Source organism: Eleutherodactylus coqui, chromosome 12, assembly GCF_035609145.1.
Source record: "Eleutherodactylus coqui strain aEleCoq1 chromosome 12, aEleCoq1.hap1, whole genome shotgun sequence".
NCBI lineage: Eukaryota > Metazoa > Chordata > Amphibia > Anura > Eleutherodactylidae > Eleutherodactylus > Eleutherodactylus coqui.
The window spans coordinates 114,763,857-114,789,042 of record NC_089848.1 but is presented as its reverse complement, the minus strand read 5'-3'; the positions used below and the strand labels follow the sequence as shown (position 1 = coordinate 114,789,042).

The 25,186-nt window shown below is 45.2% G+C and overlaps 2 protein-coding genes across 2 annotated transcripts in view; one reads left to right on the top strand and one right to left on the bottom strand.

The window, feature by feature from the left end:
• The window catches only part of LOC136586513 (unconventional myosin-Ig-like), a 174,755-nt gene extending 164,077 nt beyond the window's left edge, over positions 1–10,678 (top strand). The window contains exon 22 of the mRNA XM_066584633.1: positions 10,432–10,678. Coding sequence (XP_066440730.1) covers positions 10,432–10,588 — 157 coding nt within the window. The 3' untranslated portion in view covers positions 10,589–10,678. The remainder of the gene's footprint in view (positions 1–10,431) is intronic.
• A 10,282-nt stretch (positions 10,679–20,960) lies between these two features.
• On the bottom strand, positions 20,961–23,825 carry LOC136586821 (cyclin-dependent kinase 5 activator 1-like). Its single transcript, XM_066585057.1, has one exon. It carries the CDS (start codon positions 22,818–22,820, stop codon positions 21,936–21,938), a length of 885 nt encoding a protein of 294 aa, XP_066441154.1. The 5' UTR covers positions 22,821–23,825; the 3' UTR covers positions 20,961–21,935.
• Positions 23,826–25,186: the final 1,361 nt, after the last annotated feature.

Below are 25,186 nucleotides of genomic sequence, written 5' to 3'. Positions count from 1 at the left end.
ATTCTTGTACATAGGAGCAGTATTATAGTAGTTATATTCTTGTACATAGGGAGCAGTATTATAGTAGTTATATTCTTGTACATAGGAGGCAGTATTATAGTAGTTATATTCTTGTACATAGGAGGCAGTATTATAGTAGTTATATTCTTGTACATAGGGGGCAGTATTATAGTAGTTATATTCTGGTACATAGGGGGCAGTATTATAGTAGTTATATTCTTCTACATAGGGGCAGTATTATAGTAGTTATATTCTTGTACATAGGGGGCAGTATTATAGTAGTTATATTCTTGTACATAGGGGGCAGTATTATAGTAGTTATATTCTTGTACATAGGGGGCAGTATTATAGTAGTTATATTCTTGTACATAGGGGGCAGTATTATAGTAGTTATATTCTGGTACATAGGGGGCAGTATTATAGTAGTTATATTCTTGTACATGGGGTCAGTATTATAGTAGTTATATTCTTGTACATAGGGGGCAGTATTATAGTAGTTCTATTCTTGTACATAGGGGGCAGTATTATAGTAGTTATATTCTTCTACATAGGGGCAGTATTATAGTAGTTATATTCTTGTACATAGGAGCAGTATTATAGTAGTTATATTCTTGTACATAGGGGGCAGTATTGTAGTAATTATATTCTTGTGCATAGGAGGCAGTATTATAGTAGTTATATTCTTGTACATAGGGGACAGTATTATAGTAGTTATATTCTTGTACATAGGGGGCAGTATTATAGTAGTTATATTCCTGTACATAGGGGGCAGTATTATAGTAGTTATATTCCTTTACATAGGGGGCAGTATTATAGTAGTTATATTCTTGTACATAGGGGGCAGTATTATAGTAGTTATATTCCTGTACATAGGGGGCAGTATTATAGTAGTTATATTCTTGTACATAGGGGGCAGTATTATAGTAGTTATATTCTTGTACATAGGGGGCAGTATTATAGTAGTTATATTCCTGTACATAGGGGGCAGTATTATAGTAGTTATATTCTTGTACATAGGGGGCAGTATTATAGTAGTTATATTCTTGTACATAGGAGCAGTATTATAGTAGTTATATTCTTGTACATAGGGGGCAGTATTATTGTAGTTATATTCTTGTACATAGGGGCAGTATTATAGTAGTTATATTCTTGTACATAGGGGGCAGTATTATTGTAGTTATATTCTTGTACATAGGGGCAGTATTATAGTAGTTATATTCTTGTACATAGGGGGCAGTATTATAGTAGTTATATTCTTGTACATAGGAGGCAATATTATAGTAGTTATATTCCTGTACATAGGGGGCAGTATTATAGTAGTTATATTCTTCTACATAGGGGCAGTATTATAGTAGTTATATTCTTGTACATAGGAGGCAATATTATAGTAGTTATATTCTTGTACATAGGGGGCAGTATTATAGTAGTTATATTCTTGTACATAGGGAGCAGTATTATAGTAGTTATATTCTTGTACATAGGGGACAGTATTATAGTAGTTCTATTCTTGTACATAGGAGCAGTATTATAGTAGTTATATTCTTGTACATAGGAGGCAGTATTATAGCAGTTATATTCCTGTACATAGGAGCAGTATTATAGTAGTTATATTCTTGTACATAGGAAGCAGTATTATAGTAGTTATATTCTTGTACATAGGGGGCAGTATTACAGTAGTTATACTCTTGTACATAGGGGGCAGTATTATAGTAGTTATATTCTTGTACATATGGGGCAGTATTATAGTAGTTATATTCTTGTACATAGGAGGCAGTATTATAGTAGTTATATTCTTGTACATAGGAGGCAGTATTGTAGTAGTTCTATTCTTGTATATAGGGGCAGTATTATAGTAGTTATATTCTTGTACATAGGGGCAGTATTATAGTAGTTATATTCTTGTACATAGGAGGCAGTATTATAGTAGTTATATTCTTGTACATAGGAGGCAGTATTATAGTAGTTATATTCTTGTACATAGGAGGCAGTATTATAGTAGTTATATTCTTGTACATAGGGGGCAGTATTATAGTAGTTATATTCTTGTACATAGGAGGCAGTATTATAGTAGTTATATTCTTGTACATAGGGGCAGTATTATAGTAGTTATATTCTTGTACATAGGAGGCAGTATTATAGTAGTTATATTCTTCTACATAGGGGCAGTATTATAGTAGTTATATTCTTGTATATAGGGGACAGTATTATAGTAGTTATATTCTTGTACATAGGTGGCAGTATTTTAGTAGTTATATTATTGTGGATATGAAGCAGTAGATGGTTATTTACTTGTACATATGGCAGTAGTGTCCTCTGAGCAGTTCCCTTCGGTTTCTTTCCCTCACTCCTGAGTAGCTGATACATAGGTCAACACTCTGCAGAGGGCAGTAATGAGTACAGGGGAAATTTCCTCCTTGGGTACTGAAAGCAGTGCTCAGGATTAGAATATCTTCATCTTTTGACTGCTGTGATGAACATTTTTTGATCAGTGACTTTTCCTCTGTTAGTTATGGATTCTGCACATTTGGTGCTCTGGGTCAGGTTGTTCTGGAGATTTCATTGTCACGCTCGCTCAGGGCTTGCCCCATCCTTCATGCATTGTGCACTCACCATCCAAGTGTGCCCTAATTTTGAAGCAGTGTTAATATTAGCGGCAGCCGGGGCACCTCGCCCCAGATCTGTCGGTATGCTATAAATATTTCACAAGAGAAGTGGCAGAGCCCGGGGAGTGACGGGCAGATGGTGACAATGTGCCCACCCTCCACTGATATCATAGATTTTCATTTTGCCTTCTGAGTATCATTAACCCTTTAACTAGCAGAGTTGCTCATATGCTAGAAACAACATCATCATCACTGTGTGTAGTACTTTCATTATTAAAATATAGACCAGTTATCTGTGGTTCTCCAGCGATTGTGAAACTACAACTCCCAGGATGACCTGACAGCCTTTGACTTTTAAAGCATGCTAGAAGTTGTAGTTTCATAACCATTGGAGAGTCACAGGTAAATAAGGAGGTACTTGTAAATAAAACTTAGTGACCATTATTTAAGTTCTGCAACTTTTAAAAATAATTTGTTTACATTTCTCTCAGTCTTCAAGATCTCTGCTTGCTGTGAGTGAGTGGGAATGTTCTTATTTATATCTAAGGCCTCATTCACAGGGGTGAAAAATCGCATCTATTAGAACCAATGGTTTCTTATAGAAACGTTCAGATGAAGGAATTCTAGATGCGTAAAAAACTCGCACCTTTCAAAGATAGGACATGCGTGGCTACAATGCCCGCATCTAAGGTCCGCGCTGCATGGAAAGGTAGGACCTGACTTATCTTTGATGCGCAGGAGTCTCCATAGACTTCTATGGGAGCAGGAGTTTAGCTGTGTCCGAACCTTGGAAATGAAGATTAGAAGTCATTAGAACTATTTCTGCCAAACAGCAGCAGCCCCGAGGGTTCCTTTGATCCCTGCGGGGATTAGCAGAATTTTACAGCAGGACAATTAAAATGTGCTTCTGGGCAGCAAGTTTTAAATGTCCTGCTGTAAGCAGCGGGGAATTCCTCCAACACCTCTGCTGGGCAGCGCCCCAGCAGTGAGGGCAGTAGGGGACTTCCTTCACCACTCTCCCCAGCATCAGGTTCCCCAAGAGTTTTTCCCATAGTAGGGAGAGAGAGGGTGGGGGTTAGAGAGATCCTTCCTATAGCCCCGCCCTCTCTCAACTTGCTATAGGGGAATCTCTGGGAGAAGCCTTGTAGCCCCACCCTCTCTCTAGCCCTGCCCCTTTCTCCCCTGTAGCCCCACTCCCTCTCTTTCTGCACTATGGGGATATCCCTTTGGGCATCCCCACATCATGGAGAGAGAGAGAGCAGGTTAATCCCCATAGCCCCGCTCTTTCTCTCCTTGCTATGGGGAAATCCCAAAGTCCTTTGGGCCTTCATCTTTCTCTCCTCCTGGAGCAGCTTTTTTTTTTAAACAATACGCTGCTCCAGTGAATGTGCGATTTTCATATGCATGAAGCTCGGGTCTTCTGTATGTAAAAAATTGCCCGTTCACGTGATTTTTAGTGCATCATAGCCGCGATTTTTTTCACACGCCTATACTGCGCTAAAACGACGCCCATGTGAGAAAGCGCTAAGGTCTGAAAACCTGTCTCAGGCAGAGGGGTTTGTTATATCTATGTGGTCACCTTCACACATGCAGGATCTGATGCAGAATTTCTGCTTGCAGAATCACTGCACAAATTCCGCAACGTGTATTGTACCGTGTTTCCCCGAAAATAAGACAGTGTCTTATTTTAATTTTTGTACAAAAAGGTTTAACTTTTTTACAAGTATATCTGCCTGGACACTATTTAAATTGACTTAGCAGGGCTTAATTTTGGAGTAGGGTTTATATTTCAAGCATCCTCAAAAAGCCTGAAAAATCATTTTGCATCCTCAAAAATTCTGGAAAAACATGCTATGTCTTACTTTCAGGGTATGTCTTATTTTCAGGGAAACAGGGTATCAGTCATGTGCAGGGGATTTAAAAGATGAAAGAATTTTCTGTGACGGCCCCGCAGTTTTTTAAAAAAATGCTGCGGATTCTAAATCAACAGCATGTCTATTTATGCTGCGGAACTCAAGCCTTGAAATACTACAGTGAAAACATGGGAACTGTGGTATTCTTGCGGAATCGCTGCGGGTATTCTGTTGCGCTATGCCCGCAGCGATTCTGCCATGTGAGAAGGCAGCCTATCAGTCTAGACCAGTGGTCCCCAACCTTTTTGGCACCAGGGATCGGCTTCAAGCAAGACCATTTTTACAAGGCCCGGCAGGTTTGGGCGGGACATGGGCGGGGCTTTGGTTATAGGGGCGGGGTTACAAAGGGGGTTGGAGTTTAGTGCATTCTTATTTAATTATGACATTTAGAATGTCCTGCCAGTACACACATAGGGCAGTATATAATCTATCCCCCCCCCCAGCACACACATAGGGCAGCATATAATTTACCTCCCCCTCAGTAATAGACAGCCCCCATCCCTCAGTAATTAGCAGCCTCTCCCCCTGTAATAAGTAGCCCCCACCCCAGTAATAAGCAGCCCCCCCCAATAATAAACAGGTCCCCCCCCCAGTAATAGGCAGCGCCCCCCCCCCCAGTAATAGGCAGTGCCCCCCCCAAGTAATAGACAGCCCCCCCTCCCCCAAGTAATAGGCAGCCCCCCACCAAGTAATAGGCAGCCCCCCACCAAGTAATAGGCAGCCCTCCCCCCCAGTAATAGGCAGCCCCCCCCCCAGTAATAGGCAGCCCCCCCAGTAATAAGCAGCCCCTTTCCCTGTAATAAGCAGCCCCACAGTAAGCAACTCCCCCAGTAATAGACAGCCCCCCCAGTAATAAGCAGCCCCTTCCCCTGTAATAGGTAGCCCCCACCCCCCAGTAATAAACAGCCCCCCCAGTAAGCAACACCCCCAGTAATAAGCAGGTCCCCCCAGTAATAAGCAGGTACCCCCAGCCAGTAATAAGCAGCCCCCCCCCCCAGTGATACAGTGATAACCAGCCCCCCCAGTAATAGGCAGCCCCTTCCCCTGTAATAAGTAGGCCCCACCCCGCCAGTAATAACCAGCCCCCCCAGTAATAGGCAGCCCCTTCCCCTGTAATAAGTAGCCACCCCCCAGTAATAAGCAGCCTCCCCAGTAAGCAACCCCCCCAGTAATAAGCAGGTCCCCCCCCCAGTAATAGGCAGCCCCCCAGTAGTAAGTAGGCCCTACCCCCCCCCCCCCAGTAATAACCAGCCCCCACCCGTAATAGGCAGCCCCCCCCCAGTAATAGGCAGCCCCTTCCCCTGTAATAAGTAGCCCCCACCCAGTAATAAGCAGCCCCCCTAGTAATAAGCAGGTCCACCCCAGTAATAAGCAGCCCCCCCAGTAATAAGTAGCCCCCACCCCCCAGTAATAACCAGCCCCCCCGTAATAAGCAGACCCCCCAGTAATAGGCAGCCCCTTCCCCTGTAATAAGTAGCCCCCCCCCCCCAGTAATAAGCAGCCCCCCTATTAATAAGCAGGTCCACCCCAGTAATAAGCAGCCCCCCCAGAAGTAAGTAGCCCCCACCCCCAGTAATAACCAGCCCCCCCGTAATAAGCAGACCCCCCGTAATAGGCAGCCCCCCCCCAGTAATAGGCAGCCCCTTCCCCTGTAATAAGTAGCCCCCCCAGTAATAAGCAGCCCCCCTAGTAATAAGCAGGTCCCCCCCAGTAATAAGCAGCCCCCAGTAGTAAGTAGCCCCCCCCCAGTAATAACCAGCCCCCCTCCCCAGTAATAGACAGCCATCCCAGTAATAAGCAGCCCCTTCCCCTGTAATAAGTAGGCCCCACCCCCCCAGTAATAACCAGCCCCCCCCCAGTAATAAGCAGCCCCTTCCCCTGTAATAAGCAGCCCCCCTAGTAATAAGCAGGTCCCCCCCCCCAGTAATAAGCAGCTCCCCTAGTAATAAGCAGGTCCCCCCCCCCAGTAATAAGCAGGTCCCCCCCAGTAATAAGCAGCCCCCCCAGTAGTAACCAGCCCCCCACCCCAGTAATAGGCAGCCCCTTCCCCTGTAATAAGTAGCCCCCCCCCCAGTAATAGGCAGCCCCTTCCCCTGTAATAACTAGCCCCCACCCCCCAGTAATAACAAGCCCCCCCCCCATAATAGGCAGCCCCTTCCCCTGTAATAACTAGCCCCCCCCTGTAATAGGCAGCCCCTTCCCCTGTAATAAGTAGCCACCACCCCTCATAATATGCAGTCCCCCCCAGTAATAGGCAGCCCCCCCAACCCATATACTTACCTCCTCCCTGCTGTCGCTCTCTCTCTCTGCTTGCCCTGACGTCAGTGTGCCGCCCGGAACGCTTTCTCCCTGAGTCCTCTCCTGCGGAACTAATGAGCTGGGGACTCGGGGAGGAGGATCCTGGCTGCACAGACGTCAGTGTGTGAGCCGGGAACAGCGCGATTACCAGCAGGGAGCTGCGGCGCCCCCGCTGGTAATCACTTCAGTAGTCAGCGGCGTCGGCACGCCGCGGGCCACATAGCACAAGGCAGCGGGCCGGATTCGGGCCACGGGCCCTGTGTTTAGAGCAAATGTTCCCGGCGGTGCCGCGGACCGGCGCTAAATACCCAACGGCCCGGCCCTGGTCCGCGGCCCGGTGGTTGTGGACCCCTGGTCTAGACAATTCTCTGTGAGCTACACACAGCAGCAGCACAAATCTGTCTCCTACCCTAAGCCTAGGGTCACACAGGGCGGATTTGCCGCGGTTTTGCCGCAGCAGAACCGCCCGCGGCCGCTAATCCCGGGATTAGCCAGCCATGTGGATGAGATTTCTCAGAAACCTCGTCCACACGGGACGGCTAATCCGCTGCGGTAAATCCGGTTGAAACCGCGGCTGCAGAAGCAGCAGCATGTCTGTTTACAGTCGGTTTTTTGTTTATTTATGTTACGGCCGCGCTCTCCTCTATGGGAGAGCCGGCCGCAACGGAAAAGCATGCGGCCGGACCGCTTCAAAGTCGCCGCGCGGCGGTTCTCCCGGCGGAAATCTCGCGCCCTGTGTGAACCCAGCCTAATTGTTTTGTTACATTTTCCCCCGGACTGATACATTGTATCAGTCTGGAGTCAAGGCTGCTTACACTCACAGAAAATTGTTATACAAATATAACAAAATCTCAGCTGTGAGAAATATTTTAGTTCAGGACAATTTTTCAGTCTTTAGATGTAAATACAAATCAATCAATTCAATGACAGCAAACAGAGATCTTGGAAATGGTGAGAAATGAAACAGGGGATTTGAGAAGGATGCAGAAATTCTCACAATACAGTGAATATTGAGTACAGAATGTTGTTCGCTTGTTTTCTGTTCCTAGTTTTGCAGCAGGGACCTTGTAGCCCGCTCTTTGGTCCCCCGCGTCCATTCATGGTGTGAGCAGCAGATTAGTCAGCGCTGGCTGTGCTCCCCGGCGCTGCAGCTTGTTATAAATAGTATATTCTCTAATGCAATCAATTAAAGTCAATTAGCAGGCGGTGGCACGCTGCCCCCAGTCACACAGGCCTTTGTTTCTTCCCCTCATGCTTCCCATTAGAGGCTGAGCAGCCTACAGATCACTATCTGCACCATGTGTCCAGGTCACCCGGGAAAAGGGGGGCACAGGATGTGAAGTCAGGATCCCACAGTCCTGGCGCAGTTCTCTGGGCACTGCGTGCTGCGGCTCTATGTGACATGTCATCCTTTATGTAGTAATCTCCATGAATAACAATGAGCCCTTGTGACCCAGAGAATAGTTAAAGGGTTAAGACAGCGTATCATGTGATTCATAGTAAGGAGTGGGCATTGAGCGCCATTTCTAGGGCACCTCCACTCACAGTTGTAAAATGCCCAAACACAGTGATATCAGAGAATCCAATTTCATGCCCTGAAATGCTCCGTTAATACTCATATTCAGATACATGGGTAGGACAGGGTTATTAGAAGTTCCTTATGGTCCTTTTGCCCATGCTGACGACCACTGACTGATAATGAGCTTGCCAATCAGTGGTCATTTACCTCTGTGTACACGGGCAGATGGCCAATTGCTAACACGATCTTTCGTCTCCATACAACTGTTATTGATCGATTGCATAGTCTCTCTTTTTACACCAGGGGGATGTACAACCGAGCAGCGAGCAACGGATCTGCTGACACTTGAGCGTTTGCTCAATCGTCTCCTGATCATTGGTCCCACAACCCAATCATTGGGCAAACAAGCGTTCAGAAGAATGAGCCCATGTAAAAGGACCATTAGTTACCTTCATTCAGTGCTGGACTAGATGGTCATCAAAGGTTGTATGTGCCTTCTGACCTCAGGGTCATGGGTCATGCAGGTTGTCCTCATGGTGCACAGAGTAGGTACTTAGTCCAATAGTAACGAGGAGACACAATATGTGCCGAGGCACCATCAACCTAGTCAAGTAAGTGAGATTCCGATCCGATCCCTAGCTGGGCTGCGCGTTTTAGGGAAACGCTGAAGAGTCGCCATGTTGTACTCAATACTGTGGCCCTGGCCTTCTGGAGATCAGTGGGGTCCCCAGCAAGTATCCCTCAGCACTGTCCATATGGTCAGGCTACCCAGTTCTTCTGCAGCCTCTTAGTGCATCATTGTGACCACTTCAGACAATCCTGCAATGTCGCAGTATGTCAGCCGGAACCGATTTTGTACCAGAATCAAAATATACCTCTGGTTATGGGGAGGACGATACTGGTATTAAGGGTGCACTTTGATAAACAATTATTGGGGGGCTTTATGGCTATCATCATGGGGCACTGTGGCTAGGAATTATGGAAGTCTTATGACTTGCATTACGGGAGTATTGTGGCTGACAGTTATGGGGTTCTGTGGCTATCATGGGGCACTAGGACTGGTAATTATGGGGGCCCTCTGGCTTAACTGATAAATATGCTGCCTACAGGTTTGCATTGATTTTCAACTTCTGGATGGTGAGGGCACACAGTGCAATTTGCCCCTTCCTCACTGCGCACCCTGGTAGCTGATTGCTCTGGTAGGCACCAGTGTTGGAATATCATAATATAAATGCACCCCGATATCCACCCACTAATTGATCAGCAGCAATTCACAGGTGAAGTTCTATCAATATATTAGGCTTTACTCACCTTGTGCTGTTCTTACGTTACACAATGTATTTTACTCCAGTCACATCCAAAGCTGCAGTTTCAACTGGTTTTCTTATTAGGCAGACAGCAAAATCAAACCTGCTGTTACATTGGGCAGTTAACATTTACTATATATATATATATATATATATATAATATATATATATATATATATATATATATATATATATATATATTAGTGAAAGCCCTCACTGACTGACACTAATTCTCTAACTTCCCGGTGTCGTACAAACATGAAATTTGGCAGAAGCATTCTTTAGGTCCTAAATAAAAAAAGTAAAGGGGTCACAACTCGAGTATTCAATGCTAAGGGCAAAAGTATTGGGGCCCCTGTGTAATGTACCAAACTAATTCTCAAACTTTTCGATGTCGTACAAACATGAAATTTGTCGTACAAACATGAAAGCTGTGATGTGATTGGTTGTTATATATTATACCGCTGAGGTAACATGAAAGCTGCGCTGTGATTGGTTGTTATATATTATACTGCTGAGGTAACATGAAAGCTGCGCTGTAAAATTTTCCATGCAAAACAACACGTACCTGTATCAAATTAACTCAGGTGAGGCCGGGTATATCAGCTAGTATTTTCATATAGGAAATAACGGAATCTCTCACAATGCAATAGAGCAGAGAGTAGAGCATTCTGGGAGCTCTGCTAAGTTACTAGGGGTGCATCTGGCAGCACCATTGATTCCATGTGGCAGCTTCGTATGGGATTGGAGTATAATAGGTCTGTTTGCTTATTGCTCTCTTCTTTCCACAGAACACATCAAGAGCTCTCAGTGAAAGTCACCGACTGCATCCAGATGAACGTACGAGGCAAACAGCGAATTATCTCCGTAGAGTTGAAAACTGATGTAACAAAGCCGGAGTTCCGTAAGAGCCGCCACGGTTTGGTGCTGCACTGGCCGAGGATCTGAGCCCAGAACTGAGGAATTGCTAAGAATTTTGCTGGTTAAAAGTCAAGTAATTTTATAAAAATGCCAAATAATAAACCTTATATGCACTTATAGAGGCTCCCATTCTGTCAGCCTGCTCAGCATTTCACTTGTTAGAGTTGCAGTTTGTGTCTCAGAGCTGCTCTTCCTTTTAGAATTGAGGCCTGAAAGTTGTATCCACAATTAGCCATATGGAGGAATGTCCGGTCACCCATCTGGATGCAAGTATACCCAGACCTACTCAGCTCTCACCCCCCTCCTCACTGTCTGTATTGTATATGGCACTCCCATAGTCAATACTCCGAGAAACTTGGTCCAATATTATGCTCATCAACATGCATTTTCCCCCAGAATGTGAAGTGATTTTCAGGCAAAAACATCTCGCATCGCTTTTGTGAAATTCCGATCTTCTCGGGCGAGTTTCACGAGCGATACAGAATAAGAAGTGTTTTCCATTGATTTCAATGGGAAACTTCGGATCGCCCTCGCATTCACATCACGCAACATGCAAGAGCCATGCAATGTATTTAAGGTCCCATTGAAATCAATGGGCGATGCGTTCCGAGAGAACGCAAACAAATAGGACATACCACAAATTCTTGGGAAAACATTACTCTTATGTGTGTCTCCATTGAAAAGAATGGTGTTCACATTTGCGCAAGTTTTGTGAGTCTCACAATTCAGAAAACTCGCGCAAGATTAGCGCTCCTGTGAAACTGGCCTAAGGGCTTCAACAGATGGCTGAGAATCTGGAGCTTTTTGCATCCGTGAGAATCACGGCCGCAAAAAATGACCATACTAAATGGTTTTGTTTTGTGGGATTCTTGCGCAGTATTACAATGCGCAAGAAAAGATCGGACTTGCTCGATCTGTCTTGTGTGAGAAAAGATAGGGCAGGACCTATCTACCTGTTTGTTTCTTTTTTAAACCTGCGTGCAATACCACAGAGTTTGAATAGTCAAAAAAAAAATCACTGGTTCATGCGCAATTATGGTACGTACCGGCAAGTGTATTCGCACATGCGCCCATATGTTTAAGCCCAAAGGCAAGACATACATAAATATGAACACCCACATAACCGTTCACAAGCAGCCTGGCAGCTAACAAAGTAAACTTTAAAACCCTTTCACTAAAGTTGTACTGTACATCGTCGCAGAATTTCAGTGCTGAAAAATGAGAAAACTAGTACACAATGTGTGCCGCCGACCAAAGACTCCAGAGCAGCAGCACCTTCACATGGGCAGATTACTTGGTGGAAGGACCTTCATTCACGATCATGTGCCTGTGTAAAAGGCCCTTTAGAGGGTTTAAAATAGTCACATGACCTGACTCAAGTTGTGGCCCCCTCTTACATCAAGTTTCACACATTCTAGAAATTGCATTGTACATGTTGACTTGGGGTTTACAGTTAGGCCTCTTTCACACGGGCGACAGTGATATCACCGCTACAAAATCGCTGCGATATCACAGCTTTGTACACGCGATTTTGTAGCGTTTGGGCTCCGTCACATGGGCGCCGATCTGCCCGTGTTTCTGCAGGATAAGACGGCCGCACTGCATGCGGATGACTCTCTGCATGACAGGCTCCATGGCCAGCCATGTGTTCTTTCTTCCGGCAGTGCAGCGGTCTTAATTGTGCAGAAACACGGGCGGATCGGTGTCCATGTGACTGAGCCTTTAGTGATGCTTTTGTACTTGTGAAAAATGTTGCATCGCTTCGCTGCTACCCGAGATTTTTTTTGTGCTATGCAATCGCACGATTTTATGATGAGAAAGTTAATAGGAGTTTCTAACATAAAAATGTATCGCATAGCACGAAAATTACAAGTACATGCTATACGATAAACAGCCCATGAGGAAACATGGGCTACAAAAAATAGCACATAGCGGAAAGATAACGCATGACACGATTTTTTTTCTAGCAACATAGCCTCAGAGAAAATGTTGCTAATGTGAAGAAAACTATTGGAAAGCACGGGCTTCACATACGTGCGGTTTGTAGTGCTGTCGCATCGCTACAAAATCATGTAAATTTGTTGCCCGTGTGGAAGCAGCCTGAGGGTTGAGAATTCCATTTGTTGCAATCGGGACAAGTAAGGATTCATTTACTTGGCAAGTGTGATAGCGGTCTGAGAAACTTGGACCAATATCATACTTGCAAAGCCATGATGTTCATGCGGGTGTGATGCATTTTGTAAGAAAAACGCATCACTGCATTTGCAATTTTCACACATACTAAGGGCGGAAATCCGCTGCGTTGCCCGCAGCTATTAGGTTCTATTGAACCTAATAGCACAATGCTTACGGTGCGGAATTCCACCGCGGAATTCCGCACCATAAAATCACCCGTTTTCACCCGCGGCATGCTCTATTTGCCGCGGGTGTACGCGCGAACAGCTTCCATTGCAGTCAATGGAAGCCGTCCATCACGCTCTCTTCCGCTGTAGCACAGCGGAAGATAGCGTGAAACCGCTTCCCCGCCTACCACCAGCCGCATCATATGACGCGGCCGACGCGTCATGTGACGCTGTGGGCGTGTCATATGACGCGGCCGGTGCGTCACGCGCTCTATTGCGCATGAGCGCCGAAGCGTCATGCGGGACGTAGGACACCGGATCCGGAGGTAAGTATTGGGGTCTCTGGGGGGACGCTGTGATGGGCTCCGCTGCGGAATTCCGCGTGTGAAGCCGGCCTAAAATCACCTGTTATTCCGTATGGGAGCAAAATCTCATTGCAGCGCACTCACATGTACAAGCAAGCGTGATTTGCTTTTTTTAAGCTCCCATAGAGAAGAATGGGTGATTCTTAAATAGAATCGCCCAAAAATAGGACATGCTGCAATCTTTCTTTCACGTCGCTTCTTCTCGCATCGCACATACAAATAGACCCATTAAAAACAATGGGTTCTTTTCCCATGCATCTTGCAACGCACAGAAATCATGCAAGAAAATCACCCATGTAAATGTACCCTAAGGGCAAAAACACAGGGGCGTATGCACAACTACGCTTATCGCTATGGAGCATAGTTGTGCATGAACAGGGATTTTTTTTTTTCTGGGCCATTCAAACTCTGTGCCACAGTGCGCAAATTTTGGAAAAACAGCAGGAACTAGGTCTTCCCCTTTTTTTTCTCGCTCGTACTATTAGGGGCGAGAATACCACTGATGAAGACAAAACCATTGAAACCAATGGTTTTGTTTCATCCTATTAATGGGACTAAATCACGCCCTAGCAGCCATCAGCCTGGAGCCAGTCCAGAGCAGTAGGGAGCTTTCTGCTGATGTTGCTTACTTCACAGATTCTTATAACGGATACATTGTAACAAATAGTAATCAGCGATGTCATCAGAGCTGCATTTACAATTCTGCTAGGAGTCACTTACAGTGTGTCTCCAGGTTATCTGCACCTCGCAGTAAAGCCTGCCCACGGGCGGATATTTGCTGCGGAATCCGCAAATAGCGCCAATAGCATGCTATGGGAAATCAATTCTTCCAATTTTGCGCAGATTCCACATGGACGGCTTCCATTGAAGTCAATGGAAGCCGTCCGATCCGCGGCCCCTCTGCAATAAACATTGCAGGCAGGGCGCGGATCCCGTGTCGTCACCTAGCAACGGTGCAAGGAAAAAATTTAGAAAAAAAAAGTCTGTACTGCACATGTGCGACGGCGAGCCACTAGGTCCCTCCGCAGTACAGAAAAGAAGCTGACAGAGCAGGTACGTGCGGACGCCGCTGCTGCCAGAGCTAGATTCTGCTACAGGAGGCCTGCTACAGAAGTGCTCTGTGCACCTGTCATGCAGGGATCTTTCACACAGGCGTCGTTTTCTCGCAGAATAGGTGCGTCAAAAATCGTGTCTATTAGAACCAAAGGTTTCCTATAGAAATGTTCAGATGAAGGAATTTTAGATGTGCAAAAAACTTGCACCTTAAAAAGATAGGACATGCGTGACTGCAATCCGCGCATCTAAGGTCCGTGCTGCGGGAAAAGATAGGTCCTGACCTATCTTTGGTGCGCAATGTGCATGAGTTTCCATAGACTCCTGTAGGAGCTGTATAGCATGCAACACGCAGCTCCCGATCATGTAAATGGGCAATTTCACCACTAATTACGCCCGGAACTCAATTATTGGAAATCGTCCATTCACGAGCTGTGGCCTCTTCTTTGGAGAGCAGCTCAGTCCCATTCAAGTGAGTGGGACTGAGCTGCCAAACCAAGTGCAGCCACTATACAATGTACAGTGCCTGGTATAAACTGAAATGACAGCAGCAGTCAGCTGATTGGAGAGGAACCTGACCAGCAGACCCCCACCAATCAGCTATTGATGACCTGGTTAAAGTAATCCTGATTTATAAACGCTGCTTCGGATATGATTGGAATCTTTATATAACTAAGGCCCAATGCACATGGTCGGATTTGCCGGTTACCTGCCATATACCTGCCATAGCATGCAATGTAAAAGCGGGTTTCCATGCCAACGAGCGGAAATCAATTGCAATTTTCCGCTCACAGGGGGAAAATCACAGCATGCTCTATTGTGAGCCAGATTCCGTGCGGATGGCTTCCATTAAAGTCAATGTAAGCCGTCCGTCCCGCGGCCCTTCTGCAATCATCATTGTGGAAAGGCCACGGGATCAGCGTCATTGCCTAGTGATAGCGTGGTCACATCTGTACTGCGGAAGAGCCGGCTGGCACGACGGCCGGCACATCCGCAGTGCAGAAGAAGAAGCATGCGGAGAGGTATGCAGGGCTGACCGGTCAGGCACCAGATCGGATTCCGCTGTTGGATCTTGCAAACGGAATCCGACCGGTCATGTGCATTCAGCCTATAGCAAGCTGCTATAGGAAGGTTGGAGAATGGGCCTGTTTGACCATCCCAGGCTGTCCCTATGGAAGTAGGACATTTTTCCACCCCTGGATATTTCTCTGTTCTCGTGGATTCAATGAAATATAATTTCCCCCAAATTTTCAAAAACATCAGTGTAATGCAAAGTAAGGAGACGGAACAAAAATCCTTTTTTCAACGTTTTATTTTATTGAAAAGTGCCACTGTCCCATCAGTAAGAGGGTGAGAGCGTTCTGTCCCCACAGTGCCCACATTACCCGCAGTACCCAGCTTCAATCCACCAACCACACATCCTGCACAGACAAGACAAACCTACAAATAACCACTTTATTCCCCCTCCCCCCCTCTCAAAAATGTCCCGACCACATTTCTCGCCTTCCAACTCCATCCTGACATCAACATGTACACATCATACACGGGTGACACAGGCGGCCATGTTTTGTGTGTTCATTGTACTTCCTGAGGTGAAGCTTTTAGTGGACATTTTGGAGCTCGTCCCATCGTCCATAGTCAACGCATAATCCAAGGCAGAGTACAAGGAGCCTGGACCCAGATCGATCCCTCCAGTGGAAAGAGACTTTTTGCTTTTTTTTGTTTTTGTAATTCCTCGGTTGAGTATGAAGCCCCAACGAGGCTCCCGCTCCTCGAGTCAAGAAGTAAAACAAAAATATCCAGTGTCTGCACATAGAAAAGAGTCTCTACAAACAAAAAAGAGCGTCGTCCATAAAAACACAAAGGAAAACGCGAGAAGGTGACTTTTTTTCACATTTTTTGATAATTTTTTTTTTCCGTTCCCTTATAAATTAAATAATTTACAAATTGCGGGAAAAATCTTCAAACACTGAATTCATGCAGCACACACACCGAGACATGAAAAATATCACCGCCTCTAATATATACAGTACAGCGCCATACTCCACCACTATGTTGTAGGGTATTTACCCAGTGTCCTCCCATATTAAATGCCAGCTTGGAGCAGTCACATTGAAGAATTTCTATTATCTTCACGTTATGATTCTGGGTAGGGATGAGCAGATTGAGCTGATCCATTGGGTGAATCCATTGGCCAAGGTTTGGGATGCAATGGGAAAACTCTGATTGCCTCCCATTGGCTATTAAATTAGCAAATTGGGTAATTAGGAAATTGTTATACATTACTATCATTAACATGGGGGTTAATAGGCTGACTGATAAGCTCCATCCACAAGGATCCAACATCTGAAACCTTTAGTGGAAAATTTCACAAAGTTTTCTCATCTGGGGGGCATTATCACTCATGTTTTTGTAAGTATAATTAAAACTTTTGGGGGGGGGGATTGAAACAAAATTTCTCTATTTCTGTTATGAATACATGTTGGAACATCTAAATATTTGCATCTATGATTTAGTCAGCCCGGATATATCATTGGTCACCCAAACAATTAAAGTAGTTGTCAAGATCTTAGAACAATATGGCTGCTTTCATCCAAAAATAACGCCACGTCTGTCCACAGGTTACTTGCATCTTCATTCGGAGCGACTGTAGTTCAGATAGTCACGCAGAAAAGTCGTTAAAGCACAGAGCAATGATTGTTAATTAGTTCTTTGTCGAAATATCGTTCATAGAGGGGATCTCCATGCAAATTCGTGCACAAGTCATTCAAATCCGAATGACTGTGACTTTACACCAGTCAACTTTTTATCAAACAGTGACTATTTTTTGGTAAGCTAAAACGAAAAACTAGTGATATATCACTGATCACCCTGTTGGTGGCTGGTTTTACATTGAACAACTATTGCTTGAATTTGCTGTTTCGAGCAATTATACACCAGATAGTTGTCCTATGTAGAGGTACCCTGCCATTGACTTCTGTGAAGCTGACCTGCAATACCAGACATATCCTGCAGACAGATGTGGCACTATTTATGGAAGAAAGCTGCCATGTATTTCTAATGCTGAGAAATCCCTTTAAATATTGGAGATAAATCATTCTGTGAACCTCTGCACAGCTAACATAGTAAAGTAACAGATCTGAACCCTCATGCTCTACTAGGCAATCACATTGCTGCTCGCCCAGGCAAGGATCTGGTCATTCCAGGTCATTGGGAGGCTCAAAAAAAAGTCAATCTAACATCAGGACTAGAGATGAGCGAACGTGTTCGGCCACGCCCCTTTTTCGCCCGAATACCGCAAACTCCGAGTACTTCCGTACTCGGGCGAAAAAGTTCGGGGGGCGCCGTGGCGGCATGGGGGGTAGCAGTGGGGAGTGGGGGGGAGAGGGAGAGAGGGCTCCCCCCTGTTCCCCGCTGCTACCCCCCGCACCGCCACGCCTCTCCCCGCCCCCCGGCGCCCCCCGAACTTTTTCGCCCGAGTACGGAAGTACTCGGAGTTCGCGGTATTCGGGCGAAAAAGGGGCGTGGCCGAACACGTTCGCTCATCTCTAATCAGGACACATCGTCAGTATTGTTATGCATCTTATTAGCCTCAGTTTAATCAAATAAAATTATATAAACTCTCTATTTTTGAAGATCTCTATGTGTACCCAGGGCAGCTCAGAGTATGTATAGAGCTATTTTGAGTCATGATGGGATGGAGTCTCCTCATTATGACACGTGTAGGGATTGTTAAAACCGGCCACACATAGGACAAAGTTTTTAAAAGACTTTTGAAAGTTTGACCCCAACTCCACCACCCATTGCTTGGTGTCTACAGCATGGAGAAGCAGTCTACTCTACAGAAGCTAGAACTGCCTGTAACCTCAGTACTCAAGAGTGAGCATGCTTTACAATTTATTCTATAAAAGGAGGTTAACATGGATACTGCAGAGGTGTGTAATACTGGTTATACTGGGGAATATAGCAACAGCAGTGGAGTTAGGGCACACACATCAGAGGAAAGTCAGCCGAATCTGCCGATGTCGGTGGGGCCAGCCAACTATCTAATGTGTGAGTAGGAATCCTGACTGCAAATATCGAGTTAAAAATACTCGATCCTTTGTTCCTGCGGGAGATAAGCTGCGGTTACAGCGATTGACAGCAGTGGAGTTAAGGTGCCCCACACACATTGGAGGAAAGTAAGCCAAACCTGCTGATGTCGGTGGGGCCTGCTGACTATCTAATGTGTGTGGGGTGGTCCTGACTGCAGACATCAAGTTAAAAATGCCTGATCCTTTGTTCCTGCGGGAGATAAGCTGCTGTCACAGGTGTTAACAGCAGCTTATCCCCCTCTTCACATGCAGCTATGTTCATGTCTCTTCATAGAGGTTCATGGATATAAAATATGTGAAATCTTGGAAATGAACTCATGCGGCTGGCAGTACAGCCCCAGAATGACTCTGGCTTTGTTCTGATCTGCCCACGTCTCCCATTATGACCTGTTATATAATGCTGATTTATGTATTATCAGTATATCTCACGTCTGACACCTCTAAAGGTAGGAGGATGATATATACGGTGACGCACAGTTGTCCCCCAGCTAGCGCCTGGATGCTGTAATAATAAGGAGCTCCTCAGGATTGGTGCCAATGCTGTTCATGGATGACTGGGCATTTAGTCAACAACCCCAAAAATATATTCTACAAGCTGTCTTCAAACTGTGGCTGTTCGGATGTTGGGGAACATTAACTTCCAACATGCTAGGAGTTAAAGTAACCCCAACTGCAGGAGAGCTACAGTTTGCAAACTACTGGATTATCCCTGAAATTCAACAGTAGCTCTACACCTACAAGGCATACAGAGAAAATGAATCTGCCCCCCAGCAGGATGCACGGACTTAACTGGGATCAACTGCAAAAGACAGCAAGAAAAGGATCCAGCATCACGGCTTTATTGAAGCATATTAAAATCCCAACAGGAATGACATACAATGGCACAACAATCCAACATGTTTCAAGCTGTAACTGCAGCTTGAAACGCGTCAGTTTGTTGCGCCATTGTATGTCCTTTTTGTTGGGATCTTAATATGCTTCAATAAAGCCATGATTCTACGGATGCTGGATCCTTTTCTTGCTGGGCACCAACAAGACAGCACAAAAACCTTCCGGGTGATCATCCTCTCCTCCACTGCCTGCAAAGCCCAGATTCACAATCACCCATAAAGAGCTATACTGCAATTTGTAGTCCTAACAAAGAACACCTTATACAGCTGAACAACATCTGCCACCGCACTTTTAGTACCATGATGCCTACGGGTGCTGTAACTCGTAACAAGCGCAGATGCCAACCTTAAGGGGCACCAGTGAGCCAAATAAAAAATACCTGGGTATCTGCTGGAGAATTCATCTTGTGTTGGCACCAGATTACTAATCTGCCCTGTAGATTAGAACAGAACAGATATACTAAAATGCAATGGAAACTACTGGCATCAGTGAGGCATGAGGTGCTCTGTGCCCCATAAATATCAATGGTTTCAAATACTAATGCTGACATATAGGAAACAGAACAGCTGTCTCCAATCACCCGTAAAGGTAATCCTATAGCACAGCAATGTTCCATGGGTGCAAAACCATCTAACTGACATATGCTAAGAGAATGAATTGGATTGGGCTAATATGGCAGCCAGTAGATAATGAGAAAATCAGGATCTTCAGCCAAATTTATAGAACTCATAAAATACCCAGCATGCAATGCAATCCTCATCATAGTGTGGAGTAATTCTCTAGAAATGTTGTTTTTGTTCTTTTCTTTTCCCGGCTGCTCACTCTGCAGACACAGGCGGAGATGTAGGTCACCCCTCCACAGCAGAGGATGGCTGGGGGGCACAATTAGCACCCAGCTCTATCATATCTCAGTGCACAGGGACCACGTGACAGCCCACAATACTGACACATAAACACACATGTGCAGGAACATCAGGCATGCAGCGTGCCCCAAATATCCACATTGCACATAGGAAATGGAAAGGGCCGGACCGGACCTGGTCCACCACCGTACAGTCCTAGGAAAAATTAAATTAAAAAATGCTTTGGATGTCAATTTGTAGCGGTAATTTTGTGAGTCGTACAACATTCCAACCCATTAATTTAATGGTGATATACTAGAGGCACGAGGTACACGATGCCTCATGTATCTAGCTGTTAGACTTAATACTGGATTAGCCTACAAAATGGCTGCTCATATAGTGAAGAGCAAAGGATGGGCCCTCCTTTACCTACAAAATACAACAAGTTGCATAAGATCTGATGTACTTTAAATGTTACGTTATATATCTAATGTGCAAGCTGCACTAGACACATTGTGGCGAGACCCGGCCCATCATCAGATCACATATAGAGAAATACCAGGCATGGCCTATAAACTTAACACTGTACCAAGACACAGTAAAAAAAAAATCCTCCCCCCATCATGTGCAAAATGTATCAAATAAATTGTAACATGTTCAGATCTTAAATAATCCATGTTACTTGTATGCAGTACCCATGTAAACAAGGTGATCCATGACTAGTCCCATGCAGACCCCAATTATCTTTCGTAGAGGCCAGCTCTGTGGAGATGTCATGGACTCAAAGAGCATCAATCCAATTCTCATGGATCAGTGTGTTACCACTAAGTGACCAGAAGTAATCCTGAAGGTCAGTCAACAGGAACTGAGAAATAATGGGTCACCCTGATCTTACAAGACCCCCTCCTTCCCCATTAAAATACAAGCATCACAACTACAACCACAATCAGGGCCGCCATCCCTGTGATGTTCTACCATAACTGATAGTCGCCTGGCACAATATTGTAAATTGCTACAAAATAATTGAAACCCAAGTCCTGGAAATAAATCAATGACATAGTGGCCAGAGCTGGGGCCAAGACTATGAGACACCATCATGGCCAATAGGTCAACATGAGCTAAAAGCATTAAATTGCAGTGGAATTATATTCATCTCTGACAATGAAGTTTTTGGAGAAGTAATGAGGGTGGCACGATGGGGTCTCCACACGAAGTAAAGCAACATCAGACCCATCACAAGTGTCACATTCATGTAGGGATTTGGAAGAGGATGGCACCCTCCACCATAACCTATCTTCAGAAATTGAACCCACCAACCATGAGAGGACAGGCCTACTTATATCACTGCAAATATTCATCCAGATCGCACCCTCAAATGGTGAGCTGAGCAGTAAGGTGTCCATTGAATGTCTCTTTTTCCTGGATTGTACATATTTGTAAGAGAGGCAAAAGTCTGGTGATTGCTTTGGAATGAATGTGAGCAGCCGCTTCCCATATGTACGTGTGAGGAAAAGAAACGCGTCGTTCCTTGTAAGGAAAGGAAAAAGAGGCGATGTGAGTGCGAGGCACTTGTTGGCCTAAAAAGAAAGATGCACATTGGTCGGTGGTCTTGCTGCCTCGAATTTTCCACCACCACTCAACGTAGACAATGCACAAAAGGTTGATGTGGTCCCATTTTGTCCTTTTAGATTTCTTTTTTTTTGGCTACTGGATCATTGTTGTTGGCCAGAGATGGTAGATATCAGTCCTGACCTGTGACAGAGCTTGGTTTACTCTCTGGAGGACAGTCACCGGTCAAGAACTCTAGAGAATTCATCACGATTGCCCTCGTTTTTCAGGTCAGCGAACACCTGGGTGAAATAGTGCGGGTCAGCATTAATTCTTAACATCTTGGCACTCATAGCATCAATGATACAAAGACATCTGTCCCAGAAGGCATCTTTGCCTGCTTCTACCAAAAAAGGCTTGAGAGGGTAGGAGATCTCATTGCCCATGTAAGAGTAGGATAGATATAAGCAGGTCAAGAGAGTAGCTTGTAAGTCATGTTCAGTAGCCACAGAGTCACCATCAATAACATCCCTGCAGAGCAAGTAGACAAAAACCACATTGGCCGGGGTGACGAAGGCCTGGTCTTGCCATCCTTGGAGAAGCAAGGAGCGATCCACACTACGTAGCCAAAGAATAGGGTCTGTAGGGGACAAGTGTTTCAGTCGGTAGCATCTCCTGCAGAGGAATTCTCCAAGGCATTTCAGTAGTTCACCAGTGGAGGCTTGGACTATGACCCTCTTTGGAGAACCACCACCACCAGTGGTGCTGGAGACCTTCTTGATGGATGATATCTGTTTTGAGCTAAGAGGTGCCAGTGGTTGACTATCATAGCTGGAGAGATTGGCACATGATAAAGATTTTTTCACATTCTCATGGTTTAAATGGGCGACATCCTTCTGGTAATTACTGTTGGCAGTTCCCTTTCTAGACGTCTTCTTCTTCGTGGAAGCCACTAGTCTCTTCCAAGTGAGAGCAGGGATGAACATGGAGTGTCGTTTCAGTGCCTTTTCAGGCTTCTGTCCGCTGCTCTTGCTGACACTTGTGTAATGTGCAAGGGATCCGGAGCCATCATCATACAGGCTGGCTTTCCGAGAGCCTGGTGACAGGGACAAGACAGTGCCCATGCTGGCAGAGATCTTTACAAGCAAGACGAAGGTAGTGGCAAGGCCAAGGAGCCTCTGAGGAGGACAACGAGCCCAATAATTTCTAATCTGCTAGAGCTTGATGAATTGCATTAAACTGAGGAATGAGATTGACAGGTCTTTGTTGCCTGCATTGCAGGACACAAGCGCCGTTGCCCCCTAAACAATGTGCACCGATGGGGGGCAGGTGCCTCTGAATAACGGGGTGTCAGTCTCTGCCAAATGGATTGTTCTGGGCTCTGCAGTCGATTCTTGTTATGGCCTTGAGTAGTCCATTCAATGCAAATGATTCAATCAATGAGGAGCTTCATCTGCAGGGTCTTCTGTCTGCTGAGAGGTGGAGAAGGAGGAAGGGTCTTGGAGGATGAATCCTTCATTCAGATGCTGCTCCCTCCGTCCAGCTTAGTGGTCTTCCTGCAATCCTTTTTTTTCTGAGATGTGCACTGCAGATAGGAGGGGGGCAGATGTTACCAGGGATATGGAGGGATGTGGCTGGAGATTGGCTCTCGCCCACCGTCAATAACACCTTATATTGATCCGTCCTTGTTTTGCTGCCACAATCTGGTTGTTTATCCGGATTGCAAGAAAATTGGTGACTGATGATGAAGATGTGAGTTATAGTCAATACTAAGGCAGCATATATAATCAATCATCCATGGGTAGCAGACATCTCACATAGACAAAGGCGGATGAGGAGTCTCAGTCCATGCAGGGTGTGCAGAGATTATTCTGAGGTTTTCTCATGCAGAAAGGGTTAACCCACCGGCTTTGTCAGATGGAAAGGGGAGGATGACTCTTGTAGACTGCTTCTGTTGCTTCTTCCCTTGGGATTGGGGCAGATTTTCCAGTGACGGGTGAGGGGTATATCACCTTTTGCCCATGGGAAGATACCCTCCAAGTCCCAGTGCTGTCAGTATATGGTAGAGGTGGAGCGCCCCCCAGTCGTGCCGCATTGGTAAGGGGGTTGGCAATGTTCAGCATCTGATGAGGGACAGGAGATACTGAGAGGAGAGGGCTGATCCTGCTTCCCAGCTCACAGGCATCTCTGTACGGCTGATCCAACCAGCTCTGCTCTTCCAGGGGGAATGAAGCTCAAGCATTATGATTTGTTCTTTGCCTCCAGCCCTCCCTCCTCCCCATCCTTGGCTGTATATCCATGTGCTGTGGCAGAGGTTGTGACGCCACCTGGTGGACATATAGAAATCTTCTAAATGTCTTTGTTCTAGGGTGGGCTGTGTGCCTACTCCATTGTTATGCGCTGTCTATTCACAGACTCACACATACATATTACCCATGGCATGCGCAGCAGCCATGAGGACATAATGTATGACATACCAACACTTACCCAATGCCCAGGCTGAAAACTGCAAAATGACACATGATGATTTAAAGAGCCGATGTCTAGTTTTATACAAATTACATAAAGCAAAATGTCTGCAACTTTCTATGATACTCTGTGAATTATTGTGCTTACTGTTTTGGAGATTTCGGCTTGCTACAAATATATGAGAAAAGTGTTGGTATCTTGTGAGTCTTAGGCAGTAGATTAAAATGTAATTGTTTTCAGTAAGAGAAACAAAGTAATCTTGCAGATATGATACCTTGTAGTGGCTGACAAAAAGAAATCATGTTGCAGCAAGCTTTCGAAATGACTTAGGTGTCTTCATCAGGCTTCTACTAGGATATATCTGAGAAAGCATAAATACGCATAAAAGGGCACAGACATGGTGTGATTAATTTGAATTTTTATAACAATAACAGAACAAGATGATCTGATGAATAAATTAGTCCACAGATAAGGATGTGAGAGTTTTATGGTCTCTAAATTGAGGTTAAGGCCCATTTACACACAGATGATCGCTCAAAAGTCGTCAGAAACTAACAGTTTTGAGCGATCATTTTGCATTAGCTACACGTTGGATAGAGAAGGATACAATGTAAAAATAGTGTGACTTGTAGTTCACTGGGAGCTAGTTACAAGCTGCAAAATGATGGGCCTTGTAGTTGCACAGATTTTGGGCTTTGGAAGATGCAGCATACTGAAACGCATCCTTCCACAGCAGTTAGACATGGAGCAAGAATTACAACATATAAGATTCACAGTCACTACGTGGCTGTATGGAAAGTAGTTTGCTGGTAATGACAACCTTGGACTTCTCATATTAGGGACTAGAAGGTCCCAGTGGCTAAACCCTCTCCGAACATAGTGAGCTATGAAATTGAACAAGAAATTACCCCTTTAAGGTAACTATTACATAATCACTGAATTCTAGATGCCATTTGAAGGTGACCATACTGCAACCAGGACTGGACATATCCATGTGTTCTAGATTATATATGGTTCCAAA